This window comes from Vipera ursinii, assembly GCF_947247035.1.
Source record: "Vipera ursinii genome assembly, chromosome: 3".
Classification (NCBI taxonomy): Eukaryota; Metazoa; Chordata; class Lepidosauria; order Squamata; family Viperidae; genus Vipera; species Vipera ursinii.
Genome location: NC_139516.1, coordinates 9,639,372 through 9,656,853, shown reverse-complemented (window position 1 = coordinate 9,656,853; position 17,482 = coordinate 9,639,372). Strand labels below are relative to the sequence as shown.

Here is a 17,482-nt window from a genome sequence, read left to right as displayed (position 1 = left end):
TCCGTCCGTCCACTACCCTTTCTGGCTCACTCTCCCGGAGCGGATGAAGGAGACACGGGAGGGGGTGGGGGCCGGGAGAGGGGGAGGGCCTCTGCAGCAGGGGGCCTCTCCTGGTTGGGCCCGCGTGTGCTGCCTGTCACTGGGCGGCGTGTATGTCGGCGGCCTGGCCCCGCCCCGCCTCTTCGCAGCCCGCGGCGTGGACAGAAATGACACAGAGCCTCAGTGGCTACCGAGCAGCTCAGTGCGAGCGCGCCCCCCCAGATGTTGCGCCCGGTGTGGCTGGCCCCCCCTGCACCCCCCACGCTACGCCACTGGACCTGTGTTTTTGTCTTACTGAACAGTCTACTTATAACAACTTGATATCAACAATTTTAAAAAATCTAGTTTTTAGAATTATTTTTGACAAAAGCATCTCAACCATTTTTTAAATAAGAATTTGTACTTAGAAGAATGCAATCTATTTCAAATTTAGCGGGAAAACTTAATGGATTTCTAGACTTATACTAAATGAAGTTGAAAAGCTAAGTATCTTAAAGTCACAGAAAATCTAGGGAAACCCAAAATCTAAGATATGGGTTTTTATGTGCTTCAGAAGTAAAATTTAGCATTTATCTATTTTATCTTTTCGACGGATATAGCCACCCACTTGGTACATGATTCAACCTGTTGTGCAACATCATACTAAGTTTAATAAAATCTCATAGGGACAATATTAATGTGTTAAAAAAAACCACACACCCTTTTTCAAGAATTAAACGCAAAAGTTTTACGTCGCTGGTTCTTCATCATGTAAGTTGACCCAGAAGAAAAATGTATGGTTCTAAAGAATTTAAATATCATTTCAAATATTAGAAATTTGGCTTTTGAGCATTAGAATGCCGAAATACTTTGGCAAAAATTGCCTATCAGCCCGGAATCACTTACCTGATCTCCAAGATAAGAACTGGGGGCATGCCAATAAAGTTCTTGGAAAACGTCTGGAAATTGCCGAAGATCAGCGTGAACAGTCTCGTCTTCCAAACTGACCGCAGTGGAGGCTCCTTGTCGGTCTCCACTCAGCAAAGTCCACCCACTCATGTCAGTGAACTAAAAGACACAGGTCTTGATAAGTAAATGCAGGTCTGTCAAGGCTATGGTCTTCCCAGTTGCAATGTATGGCTGTGAAAGTTGGGCCATAAGAAAGGCTGAGCACCAAAGAATTGAGGCCTTCGAACTATGGTGCTGTAGAAGACTCCTGCGAGTCCCTTGGACTGCAAGGCAATTAAACTGGTCAGTCCTAGAGGAGATCAACCCTGACTGCTCTTTAGAAGGCCGCATCCTGAAGTTGAAACTCAAATACTTTGGCCACCTAATGAGAAGGAAGGACTCACTGGAGAAGAGCCTAATGCTGGGAAAGGTTGAGGGCAAGAGAAGAAGGGGATGACAGAGAATGAGGTGGCCGGATGGAGTCACTGAAGCAGTAGGCGTGAGCCTAAATGGACTCCAGAAGATGGTAGAGGAACGTTGTCCATAGGGTCCATAGACCTGGAGGAACGTCCATAGGGTCGTGATGGGTCGGACATGACTTCGCAGCTAACAACAACAAGGGGCTCAGAAGCTTTCAAAGCTTTTGAGGCCTAGACGGTTGAGGTTCTTTTCTCTGTCAATGTTAATCCTGTGGTCATCTTTTGAGGTTCAAGAGAATAGCCCAGGTCTCTCAGGACCAAGATGGAGATGGGAGACACAGATGGGCAGACAGAGTGACAATGAACAGTTGCTATGAATTGATCCGCAGTGATATTACCCTGAATAAAAAGACAAAATGTTTCCCCTGTCTGCCTCTGTCTGATTCTAGGTGGTGGTGTTTATTTCTGTTTCTTAGCCAAGAGAGATAGTGTTGTTCAAAGACACTTGCATGGTTATGTGACCGGCATGATTATATGCTGAGGTGCATAGAGAGCTGATGCCTTCCCACCGCAGTGGTACCTATTTATCTACTTGCATTTTGTATGCTTTTGAACTGCTAGGTTGGCAGGAGCTGAGGCAGGAAATGGGAGCTCACCCCACCATGCGGTACTCTGGTGTTGAACTGCCAACCTTCTGGTCAAGAAGTCTAGCATCTTAATCACTAGATCAGGGCTTTTCAACCAGTGGTACGGGTACCACCTGTGGTATCCTGGCACCTGGTGGGTGGTACACGACCATCCTAGAAAAGTGGTAGCGGGGGAGGAGAATGAGCTGAACCGGTGGCAGCACCGCACAAGCCTGAGCGAGAGATGGCTGGAGCTGCAGGGCTGTCAGGGCTCAGTGGGAGCGCCAGGATCAGCGCCAGGCTCCAGCTGGAGCTCGGCGCTAATCCTGGCGCTTCTGAGCCCAGAAGAAGCGCCAATCGGCTGGAATGTTGCAGGGTGAAAAGGTTGAAAAGCCCTGCACTAGATCACTGTGCCTCTTCTATTAATTGAACAGATTGCTGCAAAATCTATGGGGGTCTATTGATAGTATTCTGAGAAATATGAATAGCAATGCTAAAACGTTTAAGAGAGTGCTACCTACAGACGACTTCATAGATCCATCTCCTTTTTTCATATTGTGTGGCAGCTTCCTTCCTTGATTTACTCGGCTTTCAACTCTTCACCTTCCTTTATATGTTAAATATGAGATTCTTTTATCATCTTTATTTTCTGGGACAGTCACCCCTAAATATTCACCTACTCATTTACCTCCACACGGTACTTCTTGGCACTGTGGCAGCGATCGGTTGCCCCGAAACAGAAACACTTGGTGCAGCCTTTAGGATTGCCGGCATCAAGGGAGAAGGTCCCCAAATGGCACTGATCACACCTTGGGCCTTCCACATTTTCCTAGAGATTGAAAAAGAAATAAGGTAGGTCCATATATATTGACATTGTATACACAAATCTCACGTTCCCTGACAACGCTTTTGTTGCAAAGCCATTTTTCGAAACATAGAAAACTTGATGACCAAAAAAAGACCTACGGAAGTGGCCCATCAACTCTGCCTTTTGAGGGTTTTTTTTTAAATTATTCTTTTAATTTTTATCGGATGATGGTCATATTTATTCTAAACATGTGTAAACTCAGTTACTGATGACTGGGCCCACTATCTCGGCAGGAAGTTGGTTGCTAGCTCCCACTACTCTTTCTATGAAGTCATACTTTCTAACATTACTTTTGCACTTCCTTCCTGTCGCCCTGAGGCTATGCCCTTGTCTTCTTGATTTTTTGCTTAATATCGAAAATACTTCCTTCTGGAACCTTATCCACATCCTTAAAGGTAAAGGTAAAGGTTCCCCCGCACATGTGTGCTAGTCATTTCCAACTCTAGGGGCCGGTGCTCATCTCCATTTTAAAGCCGAAGAGCCAGCGCTTGTCCAAGGACGTCTCCATGGTCATGTGGCCGGCATGACTAGACCCCAAAGGCGCACGGAACACTGTTACCTTCCCACCGTAGTGCTCCCTGTTTTTCTACTTGCATTTTTACTTGCTTTCGAACTGCTAGGCTGGCAGAAGCTGGGATGAGTAACAGACGCTCACTCTGTTATGCGGCACTCAGGATTCGACCCGCCGAACTGCCGACCTTCTGATCGACAAGCTCAGCGTCCTAACCCACTGAGCCACCGCGTCCCTTATCCACACCCTTAATATATATCAAATAAAATAGTTAGATTAAAATCTATTTAAAGGTTTTAATCAAGTCCCCTCTTTCCCTTCTGGCCTCCAGGCTCTGTCCCTCCAATGTCTCCTGATATGTTTTGTCCCACAGATCCTTGCACCATTTTTCCTCCTAAAGAAGTGATTCTGAAGAATGGTAGGTTTGTGCTCATGAGTAACACTTAGAACTAGACATTCGGCGCAGAAACTTCCCCTGAGGCAGCACGCTGTTGTTGACTCTAAAAATAAATGATGTTGGCAGAGTTTGTCTTGAAAATGTCTGCTGATGCTATGAAGAACTGAAAGCACCATCACCGCTGGCCTCACCATTTCTTATGTCTCTGGAGATTCTCACCGTTGTCCTAAAGATGCTTTTTCATGAGGCAACTGGGTCACCGTTGTCCTAAAGATGCTTTTTCATGAGGCAACTGGACTTCCTTGTTTTTCTTTGAAGACATTTCACTTCCCATCCAGGAAGCTGCTTCAGCTCTGACTGGATAGTGGGGCATGGAAGGATTTATATTCTTTGCAGACAGCTGGTCATTTGCAGTCTTTTAGAGAGTTGTTCAGGCCATTTGGAGGTTTGTCTGTGTCCTCAGGGTCACCTGAGTAGAAGGCTCCACACCCATTTGCACTACTCAGGTGACCCTGACGATACAGATAAACCTCCAAGCGGCATCAATAATTCCCTAAAGAAGGCAAATGACCAGCTGTCTGCAAAGAATATAAATCTTTCCATTCCCCACCATCTAGTGCATGGGCCCGGATTATTTACGGGAGTACCTTTTGCCGGCATTAACTTCCCATCATCCTGTGCGCTCCCACAGAGAGGGCCTCCTCAGGGTGCCATCGGCCAGGGAATGCTGACTGGCAGCCCCCAGGGGGAGAGCATTCTCTGTGGGCGCGCCTGCCCCCTGGAACCAACTCCCTGTTGAGCTTCGGATGGCTCCCAACCTTCACTCTTTTCGCCGCGACCTGAAGACTTGGCTATTTGAACTTGCCGGCCTGGACTGAGGGACTGGGGTTTTAGATTTTAAATTTAAAATTTTAGAACGTGTTTTATTGTTTAGGGCTACTTGGTTTAATTTATTTTAATTTTTGTATATTATGTGTTGTATATAGTGTTTTAATTGCCCTGTACACTGCCCCGAGTCCTTCGGGAGAGGGGCGGTATATAAATCCAAATAATAAATAAATAAATAATAAATAGTCAGAGCTGAAGAAGCTTCTTGGATGAGAAGCGAGACACCTTCACAGAAAAACAAGAAAGGCCAGTTGCCTCTTGAAAAAGCACCTTTGCGACAACTGTTTCTTACCGCTCCTCAAAGAATAATCTGGCCACAAACTGACTTTAGACAATGATCAGACTAACCTTGCAGTGACATTCTCCAGTGACCGGGTCACAGATGCTTGGTTTTGTCCCTGCTTCATGGCAGTCACACGCCCTGCAGTTGGGGTAGCCATAATATCCGGGGGCACAGACATTACATTGACGTCCTATGATGTTGGGCTTGCATCTGGAAGAACAAATGGTCACCTTTTGTGTTCGTTTCTTTGTTATTACGGCTGGCATTGAAGTCAAGAGCTAACATGACCAGTGCAAAGGACTACTGCTGGAAAGGTTGCGAGAGACAATAACAGAAAAACAGAGTTGGAAGGGACCTTGGAGGTTTTCTAATCCAATCCCTTGCTCAAGCAAGAGACCCTATACCAGGGGTCTTCAAACGTGGCCCTTTTATGACTTGTGGACTTCAACTCCCAGAATTCCTCAGCCAGGCACACCGGCTGAAGAATTCTGGGAGTTGAAGTCCACAAGTCATAAAAGGGCCACGTTTGAAGACCCCTGCCCTATACCATTCCAAACAGGTGGTTGTCCAATCTCTTCTTTAAAACCTCCAGTCTTGGAGCACCCACAACTTCTGCAGGCAAGCTGTTCCACTGGTTAATTGTTCTCACTGTCAGGAAGTTTCTCCTTAGTTCTAGGTTGCTTCTCTCCTTGATTAGTTTCCATCCATTATTCTTTGTTCTGCCTTCAGGTGCTTTGGAGAATAGGTTGACCCTCCTCTTCTTTGTGGCAGCCCCTCAAATATAGGAACACTCTTCTCATGTCACCCTTAGTCCTTCTTTCCACTAGAATTAAGAAACCCAATTCCTGCGACCGTTCATCATATATTTTAGCCTTAGTCCCCTAATCATCTTTGTTGGTCTTCACCGCACTCTTTCTAGAGTCTCAGCATCTTTTTTATATCTCTCTTTTTTTAGGTTTATAAGCAGCTTTCTATAACCAGCTGACTGAAGGCACACATTGACTGAGGAGAGCCGGACCAACTTCTTCTCCGGCCCTCTGCACTGCACTTATTTACATTTTATTTTCTAACTTCCAACTGATCTCATACGGGCCAGCCAAAGGGCAGGATGTGGGCTGTGATATAGGATGGCCAGATCTAGCTGGTGCTCTAGCGTTCATACAAACAGGGTTCATATCATGATCTCTACTTACTGGCATTGTCCACTCTCTATATTACACCCTGGTTCGGTCTGATCCTGGATCCCAGAACTAGAACAGTTGCAGTCCTCACAGCCCACCAGGGGGTGACAGCCAAAGGTTTGGGGCTCACAGACCACACACTCTGGTCTAACGGTACGTGGTGGGCAGATGCACTGTCCCGTCACTTCATCACACAGGCGAAATCCACAGTCACAGGCTAGGAGTGAAATTGGGGGAGGGATGAGACAGAGAACCCTTGCATACAAACACAATCAGGCTACGTCATCAATGTCTAAACAGGAGATGTGTGACATAATCATGTGACCACAATTTACAGCATTTGCCAGAAACCTCCATTTACTTCCCATTTCTGCAAAAACTACCCGCTATGTCCAGTAATGATATGGTGATACCATAAAACAGGTCCATTAAATTGGGAACAGTCACATGGTGACTCGCTTAACCACCAGCATGACTGTAATTCTGGGCTAAATTATTGTTGTAAGTTGAGGACTACCTAAACACTATGCTGCAATTCAAAATATTCATAAAAGAGAGAGCAATTTTCAGCTGCTTCTCATTCGTGCACGCTTCTGATAATTTCACATTGATTTTGCAGTCCAATTTACTCTCTTGAATAGCTTGCTAAAAGGATCCTAAGGAAGAAAATTGCTTTAGTGGGCTGCACTAAAATAAATGCTGGTAAGCTAATAACCCAGCACTCTGCCTTCAATTTACTTATACAGTTGCTGTTGTTAGTTGTGAAGTTGTGTCTGACCCATCGCGACCCTATGGACAACGTTCCTCCAGCCCTTCCTGTCCTCAACCATTTTCTGGAGTCCCTTTAAGCCAGACATGTCAAACACAAGGCCAGGGGGCCGGATCCGGCCCGCGAAGTGGTTTCATGTGGCCCGCAAAGCCATCCTGGAAACAGTCAGGGAACGGCCCCCACTGCCTTGGCCCTGGCCCAGAGACCCTCCTTTTGCCAGAGACCCTCAGATCTGTCCCACTCCTGCCCGGGCCCCCATAGGCACCCTTGATGCGAACAATGTAGAGCTGGCCATGCCCACCTAGTAGGCCATACGTACTCTAGCCACGCCCACCCAGTAAGCCATGCCCCCCAGTAGGCCACGCCCACCCGGCCCCTTGAGGCAACTGCAATGCTGATGCGGCCCTCAATGAAATTGAGTTTGACACCCATGCTTTAAGCTCACGCCTACAGCTTCAGTGACTCCATCCAGCCACCTCATTCTCTGTCGTCCCCTTCTTCTCTTGCCCTCAATCTTTCCCAGCATTAGGTCTACAGTAAAAGGTAAAGGTAAAGGTTCCCCCGCACATGCGTGCTAGTCGTTTCCAGCTCTAGGGGCCGGTGCTCATCTCTGTTTCAAAGCCGAAGAGCTAGCGCTTGTCCGAGGACATCTCCGTGGTCATGTGGCCGGCATGACTAGACGCCAAAGGCGCACGGAATGCTGTTACCTTCCCACCATAGTGTCCCTATTTTTCTACTTGCATTTTCACGTGCTTTCGAACTGCTAGGTTGGCAGAAGCTGGGATGAGTAACAGGCGCTCACTCTGTTACGCGGCACTCGGGATTCGACCCGCCAAACTGCCAACCATCTGATCGACAATCTCAGCGTCCTAACCCACTGAGCCACCGCGTCTCTTCACGCCTACAGTACCTGAACCCAAACTTTTCTTCACAGATAGGAATAAAAGGATGGCCTTGAATTGTGAGCAAAATGTTGCTTGTCACATAAAAGAATAACAGAGTTGGAAGGGACCTTGGAGGTCTTCTAATCCAACCCCCTGCTCAGGCAGGAAATCCTATGCCATTCCAGACAAATGGTTTTCCAGTCTCTTCTTAAAAACCTCCAGTGTTGGAGCACCCAAAATTCCTGAAAGCAAGTCATTCCACTGATTGATAGTTCTCACTGTCAATAAATTTCTCCTTAGTTCTAGGTTAGTTCTCTGCTTAATTAGTTTCCACCCGTTGCTTCTTGTCCTGCCTTCAGGCGCTTTGGAGAATAGCTTGACTCCCTCTTCTTTGTGGCAACCCCTGAGATATTGGAGCACTGCTACGGTGTTTCCCCGCAAATAAGACTGGGTCTTATATTAATTTTTGCTCCAAAAGATGCATTAGGGCTTATTTTCTGGTTAGATCTTTTTTTCAGGGAAATACGGTACTAAATCCATTTGTCTGGCTGCTGATGTTAACTGGAGCTTATTTTTGGGGTGGGGCTTATATTACAAGCATCCTGAAAAATCATGCTAGGGCTTATTTTCCAGTTGGGTCTTATTTTGAGGGAAACACATTATCATGTCACCTCCTAGTCCTTCTTTTCATTAAACCAGACATATCCAATTCCTGCAACCGTTCATGTGTTTTAGCCTTCAGTCCCCTAATCATCTTTGTTGCTGTTCTCTGCACTCTTAGTGGTCTCCTTAGCTTAGGACAGGGGTGTCAAACTCAATTTCATTGAGGGCCGCATCAGCATTGCGGTTGCCCTCAAGGGGCCGGGTGAGTATGGCCAGGGTGGGCGTGGCCTACTGGGTGGGCGTGGCTAGAGTGCATATGGCCTACTGGGTGGGCGTGGCCAGCTCTACATCGTTCGCATCAAGGGTGCCTATGGGGGCCTGGGCAGGAGTGGGACAGATCTGAGGGTCTCTGACAGAAGGAGGGTCTCTGGGCCAGGGCCAAGGCAGTGGGGGCCGTTCCCTGACTGTTTCCAGGATGGCTTCGCGGGCCACATGAAACCACTTCGCGGGCTGGATCCGGCCCCGGGCCTTGTGTTTGACATGTCTGGCTTAGGAGATACTTTGAGAAGATTCTCTGAATCTTGAGTGAAACTCCCTTCTAATACCAAGAACAGTTCCTTGGACATTTCTGCTTTGTCTAATTCCAGATCCAGCTATTTCTCCTAAAAATGGGGTTCCAAGGATCGTGTTTTGGCTCTTCTCTGCACACTTTCTAGAGTCTCAACACCATTTTTATATCGAGGCAACCAAAACTGGATGCAATATTCCAAGTGTGGTCTTACCAAGGCTTTATAGAGAGGTATTAACACTTCACGTGATTTTGATTCTATCCCTCTGTTAATGCAGCCCAGGACTGCATTGGATTTTTTGGCAGCTGCAGCACATGGCTGGCTCATGACTGTCTGGTAAGACATAAATTATCTCTCCCACACACACACACATTTCTCTCCCTCCTCATAAGCTCAAATACTCACGTCGGCAGTTGGGAAAACCCCAATATCCAGTGGCACAGCGGGAACATTCTCGCCCGATGATATTGGACTTGCATGTACATTGGCCTCCAAATGGCTCACACTGGCTTGAAACGGCGCCAGCCTCATGGCAATGACAAGGTTCGGCCCCGTTGTAAAAAAGAGAAATTGAGATTGCAGAGTCCCGGCAGAACCTGGATGAAGTTACAGGGCTGTGGAGAGAGAGGAAGAGTTTTGCACCTGGTCTCGACACAGTGCAACGTCTACAAATGTTATTTATTAATGGCTTTACTACTTGTAAGATAAAGATTAATTGTACTTATTAATTAAAATGTGGAGCCATTTGCACATACTTTTTGTTTTTTTGCAAGCACGAAAGCTAGACCAAAGAAAGAAATGAAACAGAATGCTTCAGGACAGTAAGACGTACACTCACATTTATGTGCTCATAAAATTGGTACAGGAACTAGAAAATAAGAAAGCTAGATACATACTGTAAGGCTCAGTTATTTGAGTTTATTTACCTATCGAACGACCTACCCATTAGATACCTATTTTCAGTAGTGTCGGGCTGGCCAATTCGAAGTGACAAGAACTCATTTTTTCTCTCTCTCTCTCCCTCTCCCTCTCTCTTTCTTTCTTTCTTTCCTTCCTTTCTTTTTTTCTCTTTTTCTCTCTCTCTTTCATCTCTATTGTCTATCTATTGTCTGTCTGTCTGTCTGTCTGTCTGTCTGTCTGTCTATCTATCTATCTATCTATCTATCTATCTATCTATCTATCTATCTAGGTGCCGCCGATCAAAGAATGCCGATTGGTGGCCCCCAGGGGGAGGGCGTTCTCTGTGGGCGCGCCAGACCTTTGGAACCGCTTACCGGTCGAGCTCCGGATGGCCCCCGAACTTCGCTCCTTCTGGCGCGATCTCAAAACCTTCTTTTTTGAACAAGCTGGCCTGGTCTGACGTGATGGGGTTGGGTTTTTATAAATAGTTTTAATTTTAATATGTATTAATTATTACGGGCATAATGGTTTAATCACTTTTAATTTTTGTATTCTGTTTTTTATTATGTATTGCCCTGTTCACCGCCCTGAGTCCTTCGGGAGAAGGGCGGTATACAAATTAAATTATTAAATTATTAAATTAAATTATTATATCTATCTCTTCTCTATCTACATCTCTATCTGTCTATCATCTATCCATTGTCTGTCTATCATCTCTCTCTCATCTCTCTATCTATCCATTGTCTGTCTGTTTATCATCTATCCATTGTCTATCATCTCTCTCTCATCTCTCTATCTATCCATTGTCTGTCTGTTTATCATCTATCCATTGTCTGTCTGTCTGTCTGTCTGTCTGTCTATCTATCTATCTATCTATCTATCTATCTATCTATCTATCTATCTATCTATCTATCTATCTATCTATCTATCATCCTATCATCGAATTTCTAATTGCCCATCTCTTTACAATTAAAAAAATGATATTACAAAGTGTGCTCTGATTCATTTGATCGTATCATCTATCACAGCCCAGGTAGCCCACCTCCACAGTCACAGCATCTGCCCTCAGGAATGAGGTTCCCACTGAGATGCCGATGGTTCCCATCCTGATGTTACTCCACTGAGCCACAAAGACCTGACTGTTCTCCCAGGCTTAGAGCTAGGCTAACTGGAGACCCCTCTGCTGAACGTTAGATGCCAATGGGATATTTGGGGGCATCTATCAGGTTCTTTATTCAGTTATTTTTTTGGGGGTGGGGGTGTGATGGTGGTGGTTGTACGTTGCTTCTTGTTATAATCTTTTTATCTTGTTTAGTGTACTGCAAGATGCTCAGAGTGGCTTGCAACCGAGTAGCCCTCTGTTGAATCAAATAAATAAATAAAGCCAATCACTTAAAAGAGGGAAGCTGGGTCTTGTGGGCCAGGCTGGGGAGAGAATTATTTGGAGGAAGGAAATACTGGCAGGCTCGCACACTTAAAACAGCACTGTTGCCCGAATTCACTTCTGCTGTGTCTGAGAAGAGCAGGAGTGAAGTCAAAGGTTGGTAGATTTCCAGCGTGGTCTTGCTCCAATACAGGGGTGTCAAACTCAATTTCATTGAGGGCCGCATCAGCATTGTGGTTGCCCTCAAGGGGCCGGGTGGGTATGGCCAGGGTGGGCGTGGCCTATTGGGTGGGCGTGGCTAGAGTGGGTGTGGCCTACTGGGTGGGCATGGCCAGCTCTACATCGTTCGCATCAAGGGTGCCTATGGGGGCCTGGGCAGGAGTGGGACAGATCTGGGGGTCTCTGGCAGGAGGAGGGTCTCTGGGCCAGGGCCAAGGCCAAGGCAGTGGGGGCCGTTCCCTCACTGTTTCCAAGATGGCTTTGCGGGCCACATGAAACCACTTTGCAGGCCTGATCCGGCCCCCGGGCCTTGTGTTTGACATGTCTGCTCCAATCGGACTTCCGGCAATCAGAGTACTATTTAGACATCATGTGGGGGAGATCCCAGACCGCAATATTATCCAGACTTGGGAACCTGTGACATTCATATTGAGTCTAGATTGCTAGCAGAGTAAGTGGAAAATCCAAAGAATCCGGGAATCCAGTCCTAGATACTTGACACTGGATCACTGTCCAGATAGAACGGGCAAGGATCAAGCCCTGAGCAAGGGTGAAAATGTAATTATGGGATTGCTTATTTCTTACCAAGTCCCAGTTCCACTAAAAATATTTTTGTGGCTGTGGGAGGTCAAGGAATTGCATGCAACTGTTTACTGGTTCGGAAGATCCCACAGTGAAAGATCTGAAGATCATATAAAGCTTGTTAGTGGGTGTCTCCAAAACAATGTTGGGAATTGGCTCTAAAACTTAAGAGAAAATTCCAGCTGAAACAACCCAGACCCTTATTTTCAATCTCACTTGATGTAGAAACCGTTGACTCCACAGCTGCTGATGAAATCGTAGGATTTGTCCAGGGGTTCTTCCAAAAGATAGTTGGAGCCATAGATGCTTTCAGGAACCACGAGAATATAATCCTACAATTAGAATTACAATAACAATAACATATATATATATATGTAAATTATTCAAATTGCTAATAAAGAATTTTCTTTTTAGGGAGGCTGAAATGATCATTTCGAACTTCATTTCAGCCTCCCTAAAAAAAAAATTATTTATTAGCAATTTTAATAATTTACACAAATAATGAGCTGTCATAAGTTGTGACTATATCCTGTGGATAGCCTTGAGTTAGGCAAAACAGGAAAGAAAGAGTTAATTAGCAAGGCATATTCAAATGACTTGACAAATATTTCACACACACACACACACACACACACACACACACACACACACACATCTATCTATCTATCTATCTATCTATCTATCTATCTATCTATCTATCTATCTATCTATCTATCTATCTCCAAGTAGTCACTATTGAAATGTATGGCTTCTCCTTCAAAAACCCAACTTCACATAGAAATGCTGCTCTTTGCATTGTGTGAATTTTTTTTTTACTTAGGCGTGTGTTTTGTAGATCCATCATTTGGACTGTTTTCCGATAGGAAAAAAAAAAAGGTTGAATGACCAAAAGGGAGTTTTCTCTGCCATGCCACAGTTAAAAGGATTGAAGCTAAGGTGAAGGATTGAAAAACCACAATTTTTATGGTGAACGAGGAGCCATGAACGTAACTCAGGTTTACTTTATCCAGATTTTCTTAAGAAGCACAGACCTCTAAGAGATGAACATAAAACAGGGTCAGAATTTTCGGAAGTTCTAAATTTTCTGACTTGGGATGACTGGGAATCTCCATAGGCTAGAACAGTGATGGCAAACCTTTTAGAGACCGAGTGCCCAAACTGCAACCCAAAACCCACTTATGTATCGTCGGCTGCGGGGTGGGTGCCCATTGGGTGGGTGTGGCCAATTGGGTGGGCATGGCTGCGGTGGTAATGGCAGGCTGGGTGGGACTAAGAAGTTGAAATTGATTGATTGAAACTTTTTTTTTTTGGCACACGGCGGAAGCCTAAAGCGAAAAGGTGTTATAAAACCCAGCCGAAGGCCTAGGACTGGGGCAACGGCGCGCGTGCCCACAGAGAGGGCTCCACGGGCCACCTGTGCCACGCGTGCCATAGGTTCACCACTACGGGCCTAGAATTTTCTAAAGTTTTCTCCACACTCATCTGGAATCCAAAGTACTGGAACAATTTTTTCCTCCATTTGTGAAAAGGACCGCCTTTTATTGCGATAGCTAGAACAATGATTCATTTCCTAATCACTGTGTGCTTAATCTTTTAAGAAAAATTCGAATTTCCAGCAGAGAAGCTAGAAAAGCAGATCCACAGGAAGCAGAGAGATCCCGACGTGGCAGCTGGCTGATTTCATATGCCAGAAAAATTCCCTGCAACAAAATGAGTCAAGCTGTACTTTTATTAGATAGTGAGCAGCACTGCCTGGTGGCCGTAAATTATATCACGCTGCTTGTTAAAGAAGAGAGGAAACCACAAACAAGGAATGCTGGTTATGTCCTTAAGTGACTCGAGACCAGATGAGCAGAGCTCAGCTTTAAAACTTTGCATTTTGTCTAAAGATATTCTGTCTTAACCTGGTGAGAACACAGGCTTAGCTCATCTGATTACGTGTTTGAATGAACATCAAAGAAAGAGCAAGGATTTTTAAGACAGGAACATACCACCCAAAGATGCCGGTCTGCTGGCACACGGATTATTACACTCAGATCATTTTCTGTGATATCCAGAACGATTTGGTTTTCTGCAACCACCAGACTCCGGCAACCATATCCATGTGGGCAGAAAGTGGCATTAGCTTGTCCTGAAAAAGGTCAGAAAGTAATCCTGCTCCAATCAACTGAATTTATTTTGTTTTTGGACATGGGTGTCCAACTTTGGCAACTTTAAAACTTGCGGACTTCAACTCCCAGAATTCCCCCGCCAGCATGGTTGCCTGAGGAAATATGGGAATCGAAGTACACATCTTAAATGCCCTGCCAATCAGACAATCTCCTTATAGTGGCCAACATTTCAACAGGTAGTCCTCGATTTACAACAGTTCATTTAGTGACCATTCAAAATTACAACAGCACTGCAAAAGTGACCTATTTTTCACACAGCCACTGTAGCATCCCCGTGGTCACATGATCAAAATTCAGACGCTTGGCAACTGACTCATATTTATGACAGTTGCAGTGTCCAGATGTCATGTGATGACCTTTTGCGACCTTCTGCCAAGCAAAGTCAATGGGGGAGCCAGATTCACTTAACAACCGTGTTACTAATTTAACAACTGCAGGGATTCACTGTGGCAAAAAAAGGTCATAAAATGGGGCAAAACTTGCTTAACAACTGTCTTCGTTAGCAACAGAAATTTTGGGCTCAATTATGGTGATAAGTCGAGGATTACCTGTAGACCAGTTAGGAATAAAACAGAATAACAGTAGTCATGTTCACTATTTGTCAGGTGTAAGAAGACCTGAAACAGGGATCTATGTATGCCTGTCAAATTCCAGTAAGAATCAAATCAGCTGTTTTGCCTTCTTGTAGTCAATTTGTGTTGTGACACAAATTATTAACTTCCCTATAGAGGGGAGTTTTCAGTATAAGGCCCAGACAAATCAACATCTGTAATTCTTTAACCTAAGTGGGCTAAGAAATAAGAAAGGCAGAGATACCATTCAAAGCAGGGGTCCTCAACCCTCGTTTCGTGGACCAGTACTGGGATAAGGCATGCCAGCAACTGGTCCACGCACACAAGCAAAGCCCCATCCGCGAGATGCAGGCACCATACAAAACCACGCACCCTCCAGTCCGTGGAAAAACCTCTCTCCACGGAACCGGTCCCTGGTGCCCAAAAGGTTGGGGACCTCTGATTCATAGTATCAAAAGTAGAAAAACTCAAAAAAGTGATGGATTTTCCTCTGTTTCAATTGAGGCATGATATGGCTGGGGGATTGCGTCTGGTAGCATAGAGGTTGGACAATTTCCACCCTTGTCAACTTTAAGATGTGTGGACTTCAATTCCTCATGCTGGCTGGGGAATTCTGGGAGTTGAAGTCCAGACGTCTTAGAATTGAGAAGGCTGAGAAACGCTGATTTACATTCTATGATTGTATGCATCTAGATGACAGGTACCCACAACATCTGTACGTGGCTTTACTCCTGAAGAGAGAGACACACCACGCCCTGCAACTCACCCTGCCAAATTCGCCCTCCGTTGATCAACACTTCGACAGGGAAAGTTGGGTGACCAGGCTGATAACAATGCAGGATGAAAGCATAGCGTCCTGGACTCTGAATATGGCCGTTTAGCACAACAGCTGTCTGAAAGAAAACAAAGAAGAAAATCTCTAGTCTATCCTTTTGGTGTCACGAATTTCTATTTCAAGTCACCGTGATGGTTCCAGAATGGGCTATGTGCCTCAGCATTCATGGCAGAATTGAGTCTTCCAAGAAACTGACATAGGGATAAAAATTGATTAATATTATATTTACCCTGCAGGTACCTCTAGTAAACAGAAAATGTCTTTATCAGTTAGTGGAAACATGGGCTAAAAGCCGTTGCTTTCCTTTGTCAGAAATACTACCATTTGGAAGGGAATATTAGTAGCTCAGAATGGAACTGGGGAGTCCTTTTTGCTCTCTAAAGTTAGTGGTTTTTGTTTTTTTATTAAAGAGTTTTACAAAAACAAGATTTTACAATATATCCCCAAATCCCCCCACCCCAAACCCGCCCACTTCCCCTCCCCCACTTCCCAGAGCTAAATACAGGATTATAGTTATAATAATCATATAATCATATTCTAAATAAAAATTATGCATAATATACAATTAACCAAATTCATAATGTGCTTTAACTCCCCTTTAACATAACTACATACAAAGTACCAATAACAATATCCCTCTAAAATCTACTCATAAGCTAAATGGAACTTTTTAGTCCCATATTTATTCTGAATATAATCTATCCATCTCCTCCAAACTGAAATATATCTTTCCTGTGAATGATCTTTCAAGTAAGCAGAAATCTTAGACATTTCTGCAAGATTCGAAACTTTAAACACCCTATAAACACACTTCCAGTAGCGCTGCCGCACCGAATGGCGGCGTTTTGAAGCCGCCCGATCCTGGGAAGCGTCAAAGCGCTCGGAGGCAGCGAAAATCAGCTGTTCTGCGGCGCTGGAGCTTCTCCCTCGGGAGGGAGAGGCGAGCCTGCCTGGGTAGACGTAGAGCTCCCCTGCGATTCTCCCAAGTAGTTTGGGGGATAACAGGGTGAGCCCCCTCGGAGGTGGTGGACTTGTAGAAATATAAAAGCTTTTTGGATTAAAATTTGGTGGAACATTCAAAAGATTTTTAAGAGAAAGTTAAAGTTTTCTCTGCAATTGTTTTTATTCGGTATTGTTGTAGATTGTGATGTTAAAGAAACCAATTTGATGTTGAATATGATAACAGCAGCACGGTTACTGGTGGGGCAATATTGGAAGAAGGATAGTTTGCCTACTATAAAGTTAGTGGTTTTCTTGAAGACATTTCATTACCAAACTAGGAAACATCATCAGTGCTAGAATTGAATAGGGTTTACTCTCTGTTTATATACGGTACTGGTGACTTGCCCTATTGGTCTTGGTGGAAGTGATCTTGGTGGTTCTCTGACTAGGCTGTTGTTTACTGTTTGCCTTTGTCTGAGTTGGTACTCTTGATTGGGATATTGTTTACTTCTTGATTGTTGCTCTGGTCTTAATTTGGGTGTCCCAAAAGTGCATTTCCAAAAGGCAACTGGACTTTCTTTATTTTTTCCCTTGAAAATGTTTCGCTTCTCATCCGAGAAGCTTCTTCAGTTTTCAAGGAGATAAACCAAGAAAAATGAAGTTGCCTTTTGGAAAAGCAACTTTCAGACAACCGTTAACTGGATGATTGTGAATTTCTATAGACATGTTCTATAGACATTGCTGTTGGTGATTTGGTCTTTTTGTTTCCTTTGTGGCTTTTCGATTGTCTCTTTTGAATGGTGTGTAGATGTTGTTTGTGCCTGCTGATGGCTGATCTGCCTGAGTGCAAGGCTCCCAGTTCTCATCCATCAGAGAATTTACCATTTATTTGGTGCTCACCTTCAGCATCCCT

The 17,482-nt window shown here is 44.7% G+C and overlaps 1 protein-coding gene across 1 annotated transcript in view; it reads right to left on the bottom strand.

Annotated features, from left to right (window-relative positions):
- Positions 1-17,482, bottom strand: part of LAMA5 (laminin subunit alpha 5) — a 240,386-nt gene that overhangs the window by 65,869 nt on the left and 157,035 nt on the right. The window contains exons 31-38 of the mRNA XM_083360813.1: positions 15,559-15,685; positions 14,041-14,180; positions 12,266-12,381; positions 9,370-9,578; positions 6,152-6,356; positions 5,024-5,168; positions 2,700-2,840; positions 925-1,086 (exon numbers count right to left, since the gene is read on the bottom strand). Coding sequence (XP_083216939.1) covers positions 925-1,086; positions 2,700-2,840; positions 5,024-5,168; positions 6,152-6,356; positions 9,370-9,578; positions 12,266-12,381; positions 14,041-14,180; positions 15,559-15,685 — 1,245 coding nt within the window. The remainder of the gene's footprint in view (positions 1-924; positions 1,087-2,699; positions 2,841-5,023; positions 5,169-6,151; positions 6,357-9,369; positions 9,579-12,265; positions 12,382-14,040; positions 14,181-15,558; positions 15,686-17,482) is intronic.